Consider the following 20,617-nt stretch of genomic DNA (forward strand, 5'->3'; position numbering starts at 1 on the left):
AGGTTGAATAATTTCCAGATTAATCCGTTATTTTCACTGAATAAACCCTGAAAGTTTTTATGTTGTGACATCTTTCTACAGATTGTCTCTGATGATTGAACCTGCATCATGTGCTCAGCAATGTGTCTCCTCAAGGCAATCTCAAGGTGAATGACTTTTTTAAAAATCCTGCTATAAACCTTATTCACAAATGGGCAATTCTCAGGGGCTGAAGCTGATTGAGAGATGGTGTGTAGTGGTTCTGGGGACACCTAGTGGAATTTAAATTCAGTTCATCAATCTGGACTAGCCTCCATGATGGTGACCCTGATAACCATTATTGTATGATTTGATTTGTTATTGTCACCTATACAGAGATACAGTGAAAAGTATTGTTTTCCATACTAACCAGACAAATTATAACTTGCATAAGTGTGGCACGGTGGCTCAGTGGTTAGCACTGCTGCCTTACAGCACCAGGATCCCAGGTTTGATTCCAGCCTCGGGTGACTGTCTGTGTGGAGTTTGCACATTCTCCCCATAGTCCAAAGATTTGCAGGTCAGGTGGGTTGGCCATGCTAAATTGCCCATAGTGTTAGGTGCATTAGTCAGAGGGAAATGGGTCTGGGTCAGTGTGGACTTGTTGGGCTGAAGGGCCTGTTTCCACACTGTAGGGAATCTAATCTAATAAGTACGTCAGGGTAATAGACCAGAATATGGTGCTACAGCTACAGAGCAGATCCAGAGAAAGCTCAAACCTATGAGAGATCAGTCATAATTCTGATAACAATGGGGAAGAAACTGTTCACAAATATGTTGATCCATGTTTTTCAACTTTTGCATCTGCTGTCCAATGGAAAGGGAGTGGAAGAGTATAACTGAGGAGGGAGGACTCTTTGATTTTGTTGGCTGCTTTCTTAAGGCAACGTGAGTGTAGACTGAGTCAATGGAGGAAGGCTGGTTTTCATGATGACCTGGGCTGTGTTCACAAGTCTTTAACCATGGAACAGTCTGTAAAGGATTCTGGGTTTTTCCTCAGGCTCCCTCTCCCCCAGTGAGGATACTGAAAGCTCTTACGGTGATGCCTCAGTCACGTGTCTGTGCTTGACGCGGGGACATCGAAGGTGGCGCAGTGTTGATTACAAGTGAGTGGTGACCTGTTTTAAAAAAAATTCTCAAGGTCAGGTTCGTAGGAGAGTAGTCTGACACAGAACAAACGACCAAGAGGCGAGTCTGCTAGAATATGGGCATTTTATTCCCCGCAGCGTCGCCACAACGGGTCTGGCTTATACTCACTCTACATGTTACCGGAACTGGGAGCCGTCAGTTCTCGTAGAGCGGTTGCCAACAACCCACGCTCGGCGGTTAAACGTAACCCCGGAGCAGACTCACCGAACTGGAGACTTTTCCAGCTGATATACTCTTTTCCAGATATAAACATTCATGTGAACAGCAGAGCAAGGCTAAAAAACACATTCCATTCTGGTTACATACAGATAAGAAGATTCACACGGGGAGGTGTGTAATAAGATTCACACGGGACTAAGCAACACCTCCATTCCGGTTAGATTCACACATGTATTGGGACATAATTTTTAACCGTTTCACCACATTCCACTGCTTGGCCCAATACATGTGTTACATTATGATTCACACATGTATTGGGACATAATTTTACACCACATGACCTCAGTCGGGTATCTGTTTGTAATCTCCTCTTTGACTCCCTCTTTAACTGAGACACTGCTGGATTGTGCCAGTGGGCTGTTAGAGGTCAGTCATACATCCCCATCGCTCTAACACAGCCATTCTCCTGTCTGGGGGGTCTCCTCCCTGGAACAAGACCAATACTGACCCTGGATACCTCTTGAACACGCAACCACGATCTGTCTCAGGGTACTTTAATGACTGTGTAACATGGTAACGCTTTGGGGCATGGTTCTGTTTTCCTTATTGGGAGACAGTGAACAGGTACCAGCAGTGTTCAGTCCCACTTGCTTTCCACACACTGGGTCAGGAGCTGGTGGGAGTGAGACAGGGGCAGAGCTCTTGTTGGGTGGAATTGGTGGCTAGGAGAGGGGGTATAGGCCTGTGGAGAGTGAGCACATTGACTCCTATCGTCAGTGTCTGTGACATTTGGGAAGTGCCACTTGAAAAGCAGATGCTGGGAGAGGTCAGCCCATTGACCTGAGCCAAGGTGAGCCAAGCTAATAGTCAGAACGTTCTGAGAGAGTAGTTATTGTTTGATCTTCAGTTGGCCGTCTCTGGGATTTGCAGGAGCATTGGTGATTGAAGGGGCCTGTGGGTTTGGATCCACATGATTGGAGAGAAGGGTGAGGGGATGGTTTTGGGTTACAGATTGAAGGCACTTAATCTGCAGCACTGTTTCTCTCTCTGCCTCCCCACCCCACCCCCCCACCATCTACTATTGGATATTGGCAGAGCTGGACGGACCAATGCCAGCACCCAGAGGAGTGCCACCTTCCCTGGCTCGTTGCCTCGGTATCTCCTGGACGACAGTGAGATGGAAGGTGATTTGTTGTGGGTGAAGCAGACAAAGGGTGAGTCTACCCATGAGCGCTCTCCAGGTCAAACACCGCCCACCAGCAGAAACGGCACCTTTTACCACCCAATGGGATTTGGTCTCTTTCTGATACTTGGGGTTTGGCTTTGGTACCCCTGTGGGGGGGGAACGGATACCCCTGTGGGGGGGGAAACGGGTGCCCCTGTGGGGGGGGGGAAACGGGTACCCCTGTGGGGGGGGAGCGGGTACCCCTGTGGGGGGGGGGAAACGGGTACGCCTGTGGGGGAGGTGTTGTTGTGAGCTGCTGTTGGGGTTCTCTGACACAACACCAATGGTGGGTGGTCCTTTACCTGCTCACCATTCTCTCTCTGGTGGTCAATGTGGCTCCTCGAAGGTTCGGCCTTTGAGGCCGTGAGAAGATTTTTAAGAATCCCTGCCGTGTAAACACTTCTTTCAAGATGCTCAGCAGAACGCTGTTAACTTTCTGGGTTCTCTTGGTCTGCAACATGGAGATGGGGGAGGGGGTCACACCAGGAGACAGTTTGAGAAACCCTATTTAGATCTGAGCAATCTCTCCACGTCCCAAAGCCAATGAGGTGCAGGCGCTGTTGTAGCTCAGGAAATGCAGCAGCCAGTGTACGCACAGCAAGATCCAGGGTGGACTGTCTGCTCAGTTGCTGTTGGTTGAGGAAGAAATGTTTAGCAGGACCCCAGGGAGAGATCTCCTCTCCTGCTCCTCTCAAATCTGTGACCACAACCTTAGTTTAACATCTCACCTGAAGGATCATTCCCCCTGACCCTGTAGAGCCCAGCTGAGCTGCCCTGGGGTTGGGGATGGAAGGGACTGGGGTTTGATTCATGTAATGTGCTCCAGGCTTTTGAACTTGTTCCTGTAACCTCCTGATGTGGGGTGTGGGGGTCTGTGATTTTTATTTTTGGTTGTTGGCCATTATCACTTTCAGATGGTCTCGGACATTATCACATTGTGGGATCTTGCTGTCCACTGTTGTGGCAAGGTGGTGAACCCCACTGTTAATTAAACCGAACCCCCAGAAAAGCTCAGCTCACCTCGTAATCTGTTAAAGTATGAATAAAGGAGAGCTCTCAAATTCCACTACTTAAAGAAAAATATTAATTTATTCTTTAACTCTAAAAGGTGATCATTAAACAACAACAATTCACAAATCTAATCCCCCCTTTCTCTTAGCTGCTTACTATCTACCTCCAACTCTGTACCAATATACTGTTCCAATAAAAACTTATTAAAATAACATCAGCTTAATTTCAAATCATTCAGTGTCTGCCTTCCTCTGGCTGACGATCTCCCTGGGTCGAAGGCTTTCTTTTCAGTGTGAATATGTTTCATATGAAAAAAGTACCTTTGATACAGAGGTTCTGTCTGTCTGTCTGTCTCACTCTCTCATTCATTTATTGGCAGTTGCTCTGTCTGACTTTCAAACTGCCTGCCTTTCTTAATGCTCCTAAAATCTGATCATCTTATTGGTTCGATGATGGCAAAACAATAAATTCGCACTCAATTGGGTTTTAGTATCCTGGGGCATAATTTAAACTGGCTAAATTTGAATTGTTGTCAACAGCAACCAATTCAGGTATCCATTTCACAGCCAGATGTTACATATTTTCAATTTTCCAGTACACTCTGAGACTGCTAGCTAGTCATATGACAGGTGCTTGTAAGCTCTCAGTGCAGAACAGCATTCTCTCTTAAAGGTACAGTACATGCCTTAAACTTCATAACACCACAAACACCTGCTACCTTTCTCTCCAAGTCCAGTGCCTTCAGTGGCTACACATTCTGATGCTGTATAGCAGACTCTGGTTTCTGTGTCCCCGCATCCTTCACCAAGAACCCAACGATGTTTGTCAGCCCCACAGCAGCAGAGTATCTACATTTCACCCACAGAGTTTTCATGCCTCATCACTTGCCTGGACCTCATGGAGTCTACCTGCTCACTAACTGGGCCAGAGTTTGGGGCAATGTGAGGGGATTGTGGAGGCAATTGGTTGGGGTTTCATGGATTCATTTTAATTTCTTGTTCCCAGCCCCTCAGGCAGAAAGCTGTGACGTTCGAGAGAGAAACCCGTGTTCATCTTTTGAACGGTGAGCAACTTAACTCAAAGTTAAACTCTCTTTAAGCAAAGCAAAGTGAATATTTGGACTGCCCCCTGCCCATGCATGGAGAGATGAACACAAGCCAGATGCAAACTACCAGGAGTGTGGGAGGGTGAGGGGGTAATCTCACAGACAGGTGCATGTTTAATGGTGTAGGAGGAGATCGATCTGCCCATCCTGTCTATGTCATCTCTCCAAAAGATTTTCTTGGTGCCATTCTCCTGTTAAACTTCAATATCATCACTGTCCAGGTAACAACTGAACTCCCTTCTCAATATCTCGACTGAACCAGTCTTGACCCCACTCTCGGGCAGCATATTCTCGACCCAACTCACTTGCGTCGTGGCTAGGTTGGTTTTGGTCATGTTGTGTTTGCTGCTTTTGCATATCATTTTAAATCTCTTGTTCTCAAACTTTTTAAGAGTGGGACCAGCTTCTCCTGATCTACTCTATCCAACTGTCCCTCATACTTCTGAAAACTCTCAATCAAATCTCTGACTGACTGCCTCCTCTCTCCCAGGTGAGCAGTCCCGACCCCTCTGTCCCCACCGCGGAAGTTTAATATCCCTGGAAATCTCTGCTGCACCTTCTCCAATGGGTTTGGATCCTTTCTGGACGTTGTGGACATAATACACCAGCTGAGGTCTAACACACGCCTTGTACAAGGTCCACATCACCTCTCTGCACTCCTACTCTCTGTCCTTTTAATAAAACCGGGGACGTTGTCCACTTTATTCATATCTCTGTCTGCACTGTCCTCCTACCTTCAGTTATCCACATCCAACTCCCTCTGCTGCTGAGTGTGAAACGCTCTGAAAGGAAATCAATACTAAATCAATAATGGAAATGTTTTAAATGTTCGGGTTTACTCTCTGAGTGGTAGTAGGGTCATGGGGCTGAGGCAGCTGGTTACAAATCCCTGCTGTTCCTGTGAGCTCCCCCCCCCCCCACTGTGCAGGCGTTGATTGGGACTTGTTTTATTCTGTTTCCATAGTAACACTGGGTTTTACTGCTCCCTGGGCCGTGTGACAACGTCAATGTGGAACCCCCTCAGGAACCTGCCGAGGTACGTACCCCCCACCTCACCCAACCCTGTGAGGCAGCTGCTGCACCGTCCGGTACTGAAACGACCCCCTCCCCTATCTCGCACCTCGTCAGGTACTGAAACCCCCCCCCATCTCACACACCATCAGGTACTGAAACACCCCCCACCCCCTCTCACACACATCGTCAGGTACTGAACCCCCCCCCCACCCATCTCACACATCGTCAGGTACTGAAACACCCCCCCCCCCCCCCCCCCCCCCACCCCCTCACACACACACCATCAGGTACTGAAACACACCCCACCCCCTCTCTCTCACTGTCAGGTACTGAAACCCCCCCTCCCCCCACCCCCTCGCAGACACTGTCAGGTACTGAAACCCCCCCCCCTCCCCCCACCCCCTCGCAGACACTGTCAGGTACTGAAACCCCCCCTCCCCCCACCCCCTAGCAGACACTGTCAGGTACTGAAACCCCCCCTCCCCCCACCCCCTAGCAGACACTGTCAGGTACTGAAACCCCCCCCCTCCCCCCACCCCCTCGCAGACACTGTCAGGTACTGAAACCCCCCCTCCCCCCACCCCCTAGCAGACACTGTCAGGTACTGAAACCCCCCCTCCCCCCACCCCCTAGCAGACACTGTCAGGTACTGAAACCCCCCCCTCCCCCCACCCCCTCGCAGACACTGTCAGGTACTGAAAACCCCCTCACCCTGTCACATACCATCAGGTACTGAAACCCCACCCCAGCACCCTCTCTAACACTGTCTGGAAGCATGTGTATATACAGGTCGGGGTATAGAATCCATACAGAGTGGCCATTCGGCCCATCGAGTCTGCACCCACCCATTTCCCATCAGCCCACATTTCCCATGACCGATCCTCCTGACCCTACACATGTTTGAGAGGAACCTGAACCCGATCTCCTGTGAGTGTGTTGCCTGAGAATCGCACGGACTCCCTGCCGACCCTGGCCGAGCTGCAGGGCTGTATCTGATCTTGGGAGGAGAGCTGGCCGAGAATCCTCGGGGGGTTCCCTTTCTCTCCCCACGTCAGTAACGTGCTAGTGCTGGAGTGTCTCCCTCAGCACAGAAAGGTGAATTGATGTGGGGGGGGGGGGGGGGGGGGTGTTTGAACATGAGGGGTTGTGGAAATTCACGTTCCTGGACTAATCGATCCCAATGTTGCTGTACCTAGAGCCGCACTGCATTCTGATGGAGGGGCAGCAACTATCCAAAGTGCGTTGAGAAGGAAAACCATCCTGAAAGGCAGCAAGAAGCCAACGGTAATGGGAACAATGAGGAACGACTTGTGTTTGCTTTCTGATTTCATCTCCTGGTGTTAACGGAGAGATTCAGATGGTTATAAGTTCTGTAATGGAGCGGTTGGTTCTAATCGGTTTTTGAATTTTTGTGGGAGCTCCCAGCTTCTGTTGAAGAATGTTCTTGTATTTTTATATTTTGTGCTGAGACTGATCGCCAATCAGGGGTGAAACACTAAACCTCCAACTGGCCTGATTCCACCGTAATAAGGAAACAACCACAAGAACTGCATTTCTGTAGCGCCTGTCACTGTCAGGGCACCCCCCCCACCCCCCACAAAAGCATTTCCCAGCCAGTGAAGGAGGTGCTGATGTGAGTCTCTCCCGAAATGAGCAATGTGATAATGACCACCTTTAGTGATGTGGGAGGGGACAGATGGTTCACTTAGAGTGAACAGACCTTCCAGGAGCCAGCTTCCATTGAGTCAGCCTGCATTTGACAGTGCCCATGTAGTTGAGAAACCTGCTCTCTTATTACACACATGGCACTTAGGGACAAGGGACTGGTGAGACCAATGGGGAAACTGGTGGGTCAAATGTATGTAGCCCCCCAACACGGACACACAGAGACTGACAGGCAGACATAAGTACACCCACACACACACCCCACCATCTCTCCATGTATCCTCTCAATACAGCCCTGAACCAAGGGACTGCAGGAATCGGCCCTCTCGCTAACTGACAACTGACCTGCGGGATCCGGAGAGAGGTCAGTGTGTCGCAGGAAGCCTGTGAGAACAGATTGTGGGACTAAGTGGTCGGTGATGTTGGAGAAGGAATGTCTAAACTGGAGACTCTGTTGTCTCTCTGTCCCCAGGTCTCCCTGTGGACTACCTATTGGGTCGTACTCTCTGAAGGTCAGCTGTTTTACTATGGAGCCAAGTCACTGACATCGACTGAAAGGAACCAGGTCAGTATGGTTAAAAACCCATTGGGAAAGGGGTTTACTTATTTGATCAGGGCATGTGGCTGTGACTGAAAACACATGTTGGGGAGCACCTGCAGGAAGAAGGGGCCATCTGTGAGGGGAGGGGAGGGGAGGCACGGTGGGGTGGGGGTGGGGGGGGGGGGGGGGGGCGGGGGGAGAAGGGGAGAGAGACACTCTCGTTTTGGGTCCACATGATTCAAATTCAGAGCTGGAGTGAGGTGTAGAGGGGACAGCGTTTATACTGGGGAGGATGCAGAGTTGGTGGAGGGCTGGGGGAGAAAGGATGTTGATGGTTCCAAGTGATTGGAATGTGAGGAAGATACAAACTGGAAAGAACATTCAGGAGAGCATTCCTGATGAAGGGCTTATGCCCGAAACGTCGACTCACTCGCACCTTGGATGATCCAGCACCACACTTCTTGACTTGGAAAGAACAGACAGTCCCACGGGGGTGGGGGGAGGGGAGAGAGACGGACTGTAGAATGTAAACACGGAAAGCTTCCCCTCTGAGCTCCAACTGTAATCCTGGGAAACAGACCAAATCAGCCCAATCCCGCACCAAGTGGTTTTTCTGACACTCTCACCCATTTTAATGCTTTAAGTCAAACATTTCGATGGGGTCACCTCTCAACCTCGTAAACTCGGGGATACAGATCAGGTTTATCCAACGTAACCCAGTGGGTTAACCCTTTTAGTGCTGGATATTCTAATGAGTCTGTGCTCCTGCTGTCCCTCCCTCCTTTGGGCTAAATAACTCTTTAGTGAAAGGGTCCTGACCCTTTCTCCTCCCCTCTTCCTCATTACTGTACAGTCCATTTTGGGGAATATTTTTGAGCTACAGGGACAGAGTTGTCAGGTTGGAGCTGAATTTAACTGTTTCTGTCCAGTTGTTGCAGATAATGATTTGTGAGGTTTCTTTTTTGGAGCAGTTTAAGTCAAGCTGGTGTAAGAGAGTGTGTCTTGTTGGTTGGATGCCATTTCTGATGGAAGATCCAGATGTTGATGTTTTCCAGCTCTCAGACTCTGAGCACGGTGAGTTTACACTGTCCTTACCTCAGGAACTGCCTTTGTAGCTAACCACTGAGCTACCATGCCGCCCAGGTTGATGGAGATGGTGGGAAAGGAGGAGTGGAGGAAAAGTTAGGCAGACCACAGAACATTGCAGTGTACAGTAACTGGTAATGTTCTTCATTGGGTAGATCGACAGGACTTTACTGAGCATGTTCTTCACAACACTGTTAAGTTGCTGTAGCTTGCGGAGTTTCCCAGGACCAGGGTACACTCCCTGTGCTGATCTGCTGTTCACTTCAGTAACGTTGTAAAGAATTCCTGAGGGGGAACAGTTAATGAGCATGTTCCCCACCACACCCCCCCTTCACTAAAGGAACATGGTTCGCTTTATAATTCTTTGTTTCACTTCTGTACTCTCTGCCTCCTTTACTGAGAGAGCTATCCAGTGAGCTGTTCCTTGGGCAGGAGTGATGGTCCTGAAAGGGATGGGTTGGGCTTATGGGGAGCAGCAGGATTGGAATCAGATGTGACCCTGGTTTGTGAGAGAGGCCGACATGTCTGAAGTAAAGGGATGGTATTAGTCTGGCCTTTCCTGTTGAGATGGTGGAACTTTGCCAACTCTCCCTCTGTTTTTCAAGCAGGGCATTGTTATCGATTCCACGCAGGGAGCAGACTGAATGCAACACTGTGGGTCAAACACTTAAGCAAGGCCTGTGAGAGAAACAGGAACCAGGTAAGTGTGACCCAATCAAGGACAAACTTATTTGGAGACAAGCCTGTTTCCCTGATGGAGCATTTAGTTCATCCAGCCCTCTACAGTGAGGACTGCTACACCTCTAGTGATCAGATAGGTGTCACATTTCTCCCTCCACCTATTGTGTCTGACCCTCCGACAGCGCGGCGCTCCCTCGGCGCTGACCCTCCGACAGCGCGGCGCTCCCTCGGCGCTGACCCTCCGACAGCGCGGCGCTCCCTCGGCGCTGACCCTCCGACAGCGCGGCGCTCCCTCGGCGCTGACCCTCCGACAGCGCGGCGCTCCCTCGGCGCTGACCCTCCGACAGCGCGGCGCTCCCTCGGCGCTGACCCTCCGACAGCGCGGCGCTCCCTCGGCGCTGACCCTCCGACAGCGCGGCGCTCCCTCGGCGCTGACCCTCCGACAGCGCGGCGCTCCCTCGGCGCTGACCCTCCGACAGCGCGGCGCTCCCTCGGCGCTGACCCTCCGACAGCGCGGCGCTCCGTCGGCGCTGACCCTCCGACAGCGCGGCGCTCCGTCGGCGCTGACCCTCCGACAGCGCGGCGCTCCGTCGGCGCTGACCCTCCGACAGCGCGGCGCTCCGTCGGCGCTGACCCTCCGACAGCGCGGCGCTCCCTCGGCGCTGACCCTCCGACAGCGCGGCGCTCCCTCGGCGCTGACCCTCCGACAGCGCGGCGCTCCCTCGGCGCTGACCCTCCGACAGCGCGGCGCTCCCTCGGCGCTGACCCTCCGACAGCGCGGCGCTCCCTCGGCGCTGACCCTCCGACAGCGCGGCGCTCCCTCGGCGCTGACCCTCCGACAGCGCGGCGCTCCCTCGGCGCTGACCCTCCGACAGCGCGGCGCTCCCTCGGCGCTGACCCTCCGACAGCGCGGCGCTCCCTCGGCGCTGACCCTCCGACAGCGCGGCGCTCCCTCGGCGCTGACCCTCCGACAGCGCGGCGCTCCCTCGGCGCTGACCCTCCGACAGCGCGGCGCTCCCTCGGCGCTGACCCTCCGACAGCGCGGCGCTCCCTCGGCGCTGACCCTCCGACAGCGCGGCGCTCCCTCGGCGCTGACCCTCCGACAGCGCGGCGCTCCCTCGGCGCTGACCCTCCGACAGCGCGGCGCTCCCTCGGCGCTGACCCTCCGACAGCGCGGCGCTCCCTCGGCGCTGACCCTCCGACAGCGCGGCGCTCCCTCGGCGCTGACCCTCCGACAGCGCGGCGCTCCCTCGGCGCTGACCCTCCGACAGCGCGGCGCTCCCTCGGCGCTGACCCTCCGACAGCGCGGCGCTCCCTCGGCGCTGACCCTCCGACAGCGCGGCGCTCCCTCGGCGCTGACCCTCCGACAGCGCGGCGCTCCCTCGGCGCTGACCCTCCGACAGCGCGGCGCTCCCTCGGCGCTGACCCTCCGACAGCGCGGCGCTCCCTCGGCGCTGACCCTCCGACAGCGCGGCGCTCCCTCGGCGCTGACCCTCCGACAGCGCGGCGCTCCCTCGGCGCTGACCCTCCGACAGCGCGGCGCTCCCTCGGCGCTGACCCTCCGACAGCGCGGCGCTCCCTCGGCGCTGACCCTCCGACAGCGCGGCGCTCCCTCGGCGCTGACCCTCCGACAGCGCGGCGCTCCCTCGGCGCTGACCCTCCGACAGCGCGGCGCTCCCTCGGCGCTGACCCTCCGACAGCGCGGCGCTCCCTCGGCGCTGACCCTCCGACAGCGCGGCGCTCCCTCGGCGCTGACCCTCCGACAGCGCGGCGCTGCTCCTGACCTCATTACAGCCTTGGTTCAAACGTGGACAGAAGAGCCAAATCCCAGAGGGGAGGGGAGGGGAGAGGGACAGCCCTGGACATCAAGGCTGCGTCTGACTGAGTGTGAGATCACAGAACCCTAGCAAAACTTTCCACTGGTTGGAGTCATACCTGACACGTAGGAAGATGGCTGTGGTTGTTGGAGATCAGTCATCTCAGCTCCAGGCCGTCTCTATATGAGTTCCTCAGGGTAGCGTCCTAGGCTCAACCATCTCCAGCTGCTTCATCAATGACTGTTCCCTATGGTAAGGTCAGAAATGGGGATGGTACAATGTTCGCCACCATTCACCACTCCTGAGGTACTGCAGCAGTCCATGCTTCTCTGCAAACCCAGATGCAGCAAGATCCGGACAGTATCCAGGCTTGGGTTGACAAGTCACATTCACACCACACAAATGCCAGGCTATGACCATCTCCAAAAAGAGACAGTCTAATCACCTGCTCTCGACATTCAATGGCGTTACTGTCATTGAATCTTCCAGATTCAACATCCTGGGAGTTATCATTGACTGGACACTGGACTGTACACAACATATAAACACACAGGCTACAAAGCAGATCAGAGGCTCGGAGCGAGTAACTCACCATCTGAGGTGATATGGTGCCTCAGCTGTGCCTCACAGCGCTGGGGGACCCGGGTTCGATTCCACCCTCGGGCGACTGTCTGTGTGGAGTTTGAATATTCTCCCCGTGTCAGCATGGGTTTCCTCCGGGTGCTCTGCTTCCCCCCCCCCCTCAGTCCAAAAATGTGCAGGTTAGGTGGATTGGCCATGGGAAATGCAGGGTTATATTGGGGTGCGTATGGATGGGATACTGTTTGGAGGATCAGGGTGGACTCAATAGGCCGAATGGCCTCTTCCACACGAAAGGGATTCTATGATTCTGTCTACAAGGCCCAAGTCAGGAGTGTGATAGAATACTCCCCACTTGTTTGGATGAGTGTAGCCCTAATAGCTCAACACCACTCTGGACAAAGCAGCCTGCTTGATTTGGCACCACATCCACTCCCTCCAGCACTGACGCTTGGTAGCAGCAATGTGTGCTATCTTCAAGATGTACTGCAGAAATTCACCAAAGACCCTCAGACAGCACCTTCCAAATCCATGACCATTTCCATCTGAAGGGACAGGGGCAGCAGATACATGGTAACACCACCATCTGCAAGTTCCTCTCCGAGCCACTCACCATCCTGACTCGGAAATATGCTGCCGTTCCTTCAGTGTCGCTGGGTCAGAATGCAGGAACTCCCTCCTTAGCAAGTCTGTGGTTGTACCTCCAGCACACGGACTACAGCAGGTGAACAAGACAACTCACCGTCTCGAGGGGAAACTAGGGACAGGCAATAAATGCTGCTCCAGCCAATGATACCCATATCCATACTGACCCTGCGGCCGTGTAGCACTCTGTCTGTTGCTATACTGAGGCTTGTGTAACCTCAGTTGATGAATGTTTATTGAACAATTAGTTGATCTCCATAGTTGGTGCAGGATCTGTTAAGAGCAGGTTATTAACTGGAAGGAATCTTCGCCCCAGGGGCATACAGCAGCGTCTCTGTCAAACTCCCTCACATTTATCCCATTTCAGATAAAGCTGTGAAATCAATTCAATCCAGCCTCCCCTTCCTCCCCATCTCTCTGGGGGTTTCTTTCTCTCGTTGACCTTGTCTGATTCAGAACCCGATTTTATTTTGCACTAATTAATATTTATTGCAGCCTCCCCTGAACTTGATGTCTTTTGAATGAGTGAGGAAGCCGTGGAGATTTCCAGAATGTTTTCAGAAATTGAAGCAGATTTATGGCTGAAGATACAGAAATGTTGTAAACTGATGCCAGTGTCACCCCCTGGTTTGCAAGCTTTGGACATTTTCCATTGTCCCAAACAGATTGGGAGAGAATTGTTAAAACTCTGCTGAGTTCCCAGTGAGCAGGGTCTGGGATCTGCCTTTTACAGACACTGCTGGTCACTGAACAGACAGTGATCAGTGACTTTGTTGGTATTTCTCAATTATTATCCAATATCAGTCACTCCGATTGTAATGAGGATGTTGTGGGTGGGGCAAATCTTTTGTGTATGATCTTGTGTGGAATTTTACTGCACATTGTTTTCAGATGGGATGGATGGGCTAAGTCACAATCATTTGTACAAAACCTATTGGTGTAAATGGCTCTGGAATTCTTTAAGTCAACAACCACTGTTAACCCCTTCCTATTCCTTTTCACATCAATTAAATGTTTGACGTTTTGCCAGAGTAAGTTCTGCAGCTCCTGTTTGTTACACTGACTGACATCTTTGCCATTCCCTGATCACCTCCCCATGTTTCCCAATCGGGGTGTGACTGCACTCCTCCTCCTGACTGGTGGTGAATGAGTAGGGCATTCCCTCTGTCCACATGGTCCACTCCCTCTGTCCACATGGTCCACTCCCTCTGTCCACATGGTCCACTCCCTCTGTCCACATGGTCCACTCCCTCTGTCCACATGGTCCACTCCCTCTACTGTTGGCTTTTGTTAATGTGTGTCCTGTGTGTTTTAACAGCCCTTGATGTTCCCCTCCATTCAAACCCAGTGAGGAGAGACAGAGAGCAGGGCACCTCAGACCACAAGCTGCTGTCTGGCACAGACACCCCCCAGACTCATCCCAACCTTCAAACCTCCAACAGAACCGTTACCTGCCAAATAAACCAGGTCCAAACCCTGGGCAGGAATTCCATGTTGGATCCTCTGAGCTCATTATGTAAAATCGGAATCCACTTTGCCAGCTCATACTTGTTTTCCTGAAAAGCATTAGGGGTTTTGTTTAAAGCAGGGATCAAAATAAATCCATCCTGACATCAATATAACACCTGGGAACGTGTTAGAGAGAGGGAAGTCTGGTTGTTCTGTACGATTGTTTGGAGTTGTTCACGACTCGCGTGTTCAAGTTTCAGTTGCCAACTCTCCTGTGATGTTTTCCTGTAAATTTCATCTCCATTTTCTCTCCTCCTCAAATCCCCAAAAGCTGCCGCAGTTGGTCACTGAGCACATTCACCCTCACGATGTCCTCCCCTTCCCCCTCACTACCCCTGCCTCACTGATCACAAAGCAGGTGCCGATCGAGAATCCCACTTCACCTCACCACCATGTTGGCCATGAGAATGGTTGCTGTCTCCATCATTGTATCTCCCTCCCGGCTGTCATCACTTCAGCCTCATCCTCATGGTGCTGTGCTTGGAATGGGAATGGACAACTCCCTCTCACTGCCTCCAATGAGAAGCTCCGTCTTCCCGAGTGTCGTTGAGGAATACAGCACCAGCTCCTGACAAGTCAGCAAGTTGTTCAACAGCACCCTCCCCTTTTTGTTTTTGTGTTAAATCCCAGTAGCTCCTGGTGCAGTGTCCCACTCTCCAGTCCCCCACTCCCTCCAAACCCCAACCTGACTCAGAGGGTGAATGTTATGGTCGTGCTGATTACAGCACACTGGTTTGGTTTGGTTTGATCACCTGACAGTACAATCTTTATCTTTTAATTCACTCTGCCGCAGAGCGAGGATGAGACACCTCTGGGAAACCGGTGCTGAATTTTCATTGACATCCCCAACTGCACTAACTTCCACGTTACACCCAGAACCTGACTCCCTGTCCCTTCACAATGTCGGAGAGAGAGAGAACACTGTTGGTGCAAATCCCCCTGACTCCTCCCTCGCTAAGTACCTTTAACAAGATTCATGAACTGACTACCAAATTAAAATGTATGTAAAATGTGTAAATATTAATTTGACTAACACCCAGAGCCGTGTGGATGTTTGCAGATGTGTTCCTGCTGTAAGTGTGGCTGGCGAGAGTTACAAGAGACAGCTGCTCTGTTGTAGACAGACCCTGAGTGAACCCAGGGGACTTGGTGATGTTTGTTGCTCTGTGTTCACCCACAGGACCATATTCACCAGTCACAGCAACCTCCGTCTCAGCTGATGGGTTTGTCTCTGCTCAGGTTTTATACATTGCATGGAGATGGATTTTTTATTTTTAATGCGATTGATTCCTCAACCCCTGAGCTGCCTGTGTTTTAAGGAAATTGTCCGAGGATTTTCACTCACTCATGTACAGTGCCTGCCCTTGGTGACTTTTTACAATAAAATAAATATTTGGTGTAACCCTGTACCTGGCTCTGCAATACTTTATTCCCTTGTAAAATGGATTTCTGTCTTGTTTTATTTCAAAAAATACTTTATTCACTAAAAAAACTCATATATACGTGCAAACACAGTTCCGTTCTGAACAGCAGCAGCTCAAGGAATCAAACATTGGAGTTTCACTCTATCCAATCAAACCAAAAGCATCTCTTACTTGAACCAGACTGAGTCAATATATTAGAGGCACCAGGAGAGTCCAATAACTGAATGGATTCCCATTTACCTTGGGCAGGAAGCCCTCAGACGGTGGTCTTTCCCCACTGCGCCTTGGCAGCAGCTGCTCTAAGCTTCAGTGCGTCCCTCAGCACGTAGACCTGGACCTTGGGATGTGCCAGTATCTGTACTGGGCTAATTCACAGGTAAGGGCTGAAAATGTGTTGCTGGAAAAGCGCAGCAGGTCAGGCAGCATCCAAGGAACAGGAGAATCGTTTTTTTTGGGCATGAGCCCTTCTTCAGGAATGAGATCCTAATTCACAGGTAAGGTTATCGACAATGGTGACAGATCGACACTGGACAATCTCTGCTCCCTGTTAGCTCACCACTGTCACAACTAACGCGGATTATAGACAGGGCTTACTAAACAGGGGGTCGGGAAGGTAATGTCGATTACAAAATGATAGAATATGGCAACGTTACAGGGTAGCTATTTGGATGTCCATATCCAGAGAGGGTCAGAATATATAAATGGGGAAAATCGCAAAAGGAACAAAGTTGGGGAGGTGGAGGGGAGGTGGTGGCAAGAGGCAAAATCAATGGCTCTTTACTGAAAGGCATGTGCAATACAGAACAAAATGAATGGATTGTTGGCACAAAGAGGTTAATCAGTACGATGGGTATAATAGCCATTATGGAAACAAAGCTGGTTAGAAATAACCAGGGGAAAAAGGCACTGATGGGAACAGTCCATGTGGGTCAGCATTGTGGCTCGGTGGTTAGCACTGCTGCCTCTCAGCACCAGGGACCCGGGTTTGATTCCAGCCTCCAGTCTGTGTGGAGTTTACACATTCTCCCTTTGTCTGTGTGTGTTTCCTCCGGGTGCTCCGGTTTCCTCCCACAATGTGCAGGTTAAGTGAATTGGTTGTGCTAAATTACCCGTAGTGTTCAGGGAGTGTAGGCTAGGTGCGTTAGTCAGGGAAAAGCTAGAGTAATCGGTGTAGGGGAATGGGTTTGGGTGGGATACTCTTCAGAGAGTCAGTGTGGACTTGTTGGGCTGAAGGGTCTGTTTCCACACTGTAGGGATTCTAATTCTAATAATCCCTAAAGAGTAGCTGTATCGTAGGAGATTACAAGGGCGTATCGAAAAGGCTGTACCTTGTTCAGGGATTAGTTTAATCGTCATTAATGTGACTTTTCCAATCTCAGTGAAGATAGTCACGAGGAAGGATGTATTTGTGACCGTTTCAGAGAATTGTGGATCGAACCAAGGATCAGGTTTTCTTAGATCTGTTTACATGTAATGAGGCAGGTTTAATAAATCTTATCAGAGTAGACGATCCCCTGGGAAACAGTGACCATAACATGGTAGAATTTAACATTCCGTTTGGGAGGTGGATACTTTGGAAACAGCTGTGCTGAATTTGTGTGTCTACAGCTAGATGAGAGCAGGCTTGACTGTGGTGAACTGAGAAAAGTTTAGCAGAACAGACAGCTGAGGAACAACCTTTAAGAACATTGGGATATATCTTTGCTGAAAGTCAGGAACAATGAGGAAGAAGAATTCTTGGAAAGTTAACCAGGATGTGGAGGAGCCGGTGTTGGACTGGGGTGGTCAAAGTTAAAAATCACACAACACCAGGTTACAGTCCAATAGGTTTAATTGGAAGCACTAGCTTTCGGAGTGTCGCTCCTTCATCAGGTGGTCGTGGAACAGGACCATAAGACACAGAATTTATAGCAAAAGATCACAGTGTCATGCAACTGAAACGATATATTTAACAAACCTAGATTGTTGTTAAGTCTTTCATCTTTTAGAATGAATTGCAGGTTTCGGTTCATCAATATGTCAATCCCAGAACTTCTAAGTCACCTTCTTGAGATAACTTAAGGTTTTTTTTAAAAAAAAGTGACAAGTAGGCTCAGACAATGCATTAAAGATATGAAGTTAGAGTCTGTATGCATTCCAATCTTGAGTCAGACTAGTTCTATTTCCAACCTAGGAATTTATAACATTTCACATGTATTAACTGCCTGCAGATTGTGTGTTATGTGAGCAAAATAGAATGGATCTGCAAATATAAATTCATCCCATAGACGTCTCTGTGTGTGTGGGGTGTGTGTGTGTGTGCGCGCATAAGGTTTATAAAGCCTTAAGTTATCTCGAGAATGTGATCTAAAAGAAGTTCTGGGATTGCCATATTAATGAACCGAAACCTGCAACCCATTCTGAAAGATGAAAGACTAGGTTTGTTCAATATATCATTTCAGCTGCATGACACTCTAATCTTTTGCTATAAATTCTGTGTCTTCCGATCCTGCTCCACAGCTAAATGATAAAGGAGCAGCGCTCTGAAAGCTAGTGCTTCCAAATAAACCTGTTAGACTATAACCTGGTGTTGGAAGTGTGTTGCTGGAGAAGCGCAGCAGGTCAGGCAGCATCTAGGGAACAGGAGAATTGACGTTTCGGGCATTAGCCCTTCTTCAGGAACCTGGTGTTGTGTGATTTTTTAACATGGTTAACCAAGGAAGTTAAGGATAGCATCTAATTGAAAGAAAAAAAAAGCCATGTGACAAAGGCTTGGGAAAGCTGTAAGAACCAACAAAAGATGACCTATAAAAACCAAAAAGGGAGAAAATAAACTAGCAAGTAATATAAAAACAGACCGAAAGAGCTTTTTTAAATATATACAGTAAAAGGGAGAGGCCAAAGTTACGGTGTTTCTTCAAGAATAAAACTAAGGAAATAATAATGGGAATGAAAAGGGAACCAGGATTTGAATAAATATGTACTTACATCAGTTTTCACAGTAGAATACACTGATAACATTCAAAATTACTAAATAATCAAGTGGTAACGGGGGGAGAGGAGATAAACACACCAACAATTACTAGAGGAAGAAGTACAGTGGAAACTGAGCTAAAGCTGGTAAGTCCCCTGGATGGATGGGTTGCTTGTAGAATATTAAAAGAAGTAGCTACAAAAATAGATGCTTTGGGAATAATCTTCCAAAAATTCTGACATTCTGGAAAAACCTGAGAGGATTGGAAGACTGTCAATGTAACACCCTTATGGAAAAAAAGAGGGAGATTAAAAATAGGTAACTGTGGGCCAATTTACTTAACGTTTATCATATGTTAAGCAAAGGGAAGATGTTAGAGTCTGTTTTTAAGGATGTCGTGTCAGGGCATTTACAATTGGCTGAGGAACTGTATAATCACTTCATGTCAGTTTTCACGGTGGAAGACACAAGTAATATCCCAAAAGTTCAAGAGAGTGAGGGGGCAGAGCTGAGTATGGTGGGCATCACCAAGGAGAAGGTGCTAGAAAAGCTGAATGGCCTGAAGTTGGATAAACCACCTGGACCAAATGGATAGCTGAAGAGATAATGGAGGTGTTAGTGATGATCTTTCAGGAATCGTTCAAATCAGGAAGGGCCCCAGAGAACTGGAAAATCACTAACCTGATACCTCTGTTTAAAAAGGGAGTAAGGCAAAAGATGGAAAATTACAGACTGATTAGCCTGACCTCGGTTATGGGTAAGATACTGGAATCCATTGTGAAGGACGAGATTTCTGAATACTTGGAGGTGTATGGTAAAATAGGGCAAAGTCAGCAGGGTTCCATCAAGGGGAGGTTGCGCCTGACAAATCTGCTAGAATTCTTTGAGGAGGTAACGAGCAGGTTAGACCAAGGAGAGCTAATGGATGTTATCTACCTGGACTTCAAGAAGGCCTTTGACAAGGTGCCATACAGGAGGTTACTGAGTAAGATAAGGGCCCATGGTGTCAGAGGCAAGGTGCTAGCCTGGATAGAAGCTTGGCTGTCTGGCAGAGAGCAGAGAGTGGGGAGAAAAGGGTCCTTCTCAGGATGGCAGCAGGTGACAAGTGGAGTTCTGCAAGGCTCAGTGTTGGGATCATAACTTTTCACTTTATACATTAACGATCTAGATGAAGGAACTGAGGGTATTCTGGCTAAGTTTGCAGACTATACAAAGATAGGTAGAGGGACAGGTAGTATTGAGGAAGTGGGAAGCTGCAGAAAGATTTGGACAGGTTAGGAGAGTAGGCAAAGAAGTAACAGATGAAGTACAATGTGGGAAAGTGTGAGGTCATGCACTTTGGTTGGAAGAATAGAGGCATGGACTATTTTCTAAAGGGAGACAAAATTCAGAAGTCTGAAATGTAAAGAGACTTGAGAGTTCCAGTCCAGGATTCTCTCAAGGTAAACATGCAGGTTCAGTCAGTAATTAGGAAGGCAAATGGAATGATGGCGTTTATTTTGAGAGGACTTGAATAGAAAAGCAGGGACGTACTTCTGAGGCTCTGTAAGGCTCTGCTCAGACCACATTTGGAGTATTGTGTGCAGTTATGAGCCCCAAATCTCAGGAAGGATGTACTGACCCCGGAGCGTGTTCAGAGGAAGTTCGTCAGAATAATCCCAGGAATGAAAAGCTTAACATCTGAGGAACGTTTGAGGACTCTGGATCTATACTTGATGGAGTTTAGAAGGATGAGGGGAGATCCAATTGAAACACACACAATGCTGAATGGCCTGGACAGAGTGGATGTTGGGAAGATGTTTCTGTTGGTAGGAGAGACTAGGATCCAAGGCACAGCCTTAGAGTAAAGGGAAGACCTTTTAGAACGGAGATAAGGAGAAACTTCTTCAGCCAGAGAATGGTGAACCTATGGAATTCATTGCTACAGAAGGCTGTGGAGGCCAGATCATTGAGTATATTTAACATGGAGTTAGATAGCTAGATTCTTATTGTTAAGGGGACCAAGGATTATGGGGAGAAAGTGAGGGAATGGGGTT

General features: G+C 49.7%; 1 protein-coding gene across 1 annotated transcript in view; it reads left to right on the forward strand.

Annotated features, from left to right (window-relative positions):
• The window catches only part of LOC122552295 (ras-specific guanine nucleotide-releasing factor RalGPS1-like), an 83,215-nt gene extending 67,610 nt beyond the window's left edge, over window positions 1–15,605 (forward strand). The window contains exons 10-19 of the mRNA XM_087983172.1: window positions 82–146; window positions 1,019–1,124; window positions 2,422–2,540; window positions 4,568–4,625; window positions 5,632–5,703; window positions 6,878–6,965; window positions 7,819–7,911; window positions 8,859–8,961; window positions 9,582–9,673; window positions 14,998–15,605. Of these exons, the coding sequence (XP_087839298.1) occupies window positions 82–146; window positions 1,019–1,124; window positions 2,422–2,540; window positions 4,568–4,625; window positions 5,632–5,703; window positions 6,878–6,965; window positions 7,819–7,911; window positions 8,859–8,961; window positions 9,582–9,673; window positions 14,998–15,033 (832 nt within the window). The 3' untranslated portion in view covers window positions 15,034–15,605. The remainder of the gene's footprint in view (window positions 1–81; window positions 147–1,018; window positions 1,125–2,421; window positions 2,541–4,567; window positions 4,626–5,631; window positions 5,704–6,877; window positions 6,966–7,818; window positions 7,912–8,858; window positions 8,962–9,581; window positions 9,674–14,997) is intronic.
• Window positions 15,606–20,617: the final 5,012 nt, after the last annotated feature.

Source organism: Chiloscyllium plagiosum, unplaced genomic scaffold (assembly GCF_037043375.1).
Source record: "Chiloscyllium plagiosum isolate Xiang-an unplaced genomic scaffold, Cpla_swu_hap1 HiC_scaffold_45, whole genome shotgun sequence".
In the NCBI taxonomy this organism is placed as follows: Eukaryota; Metazoa; Chordata; class Chondrichthyes; order Orectolobiformes; family Hemiscylliidae; genus Chiloscyllium; species Chiloscyllium plagiosum.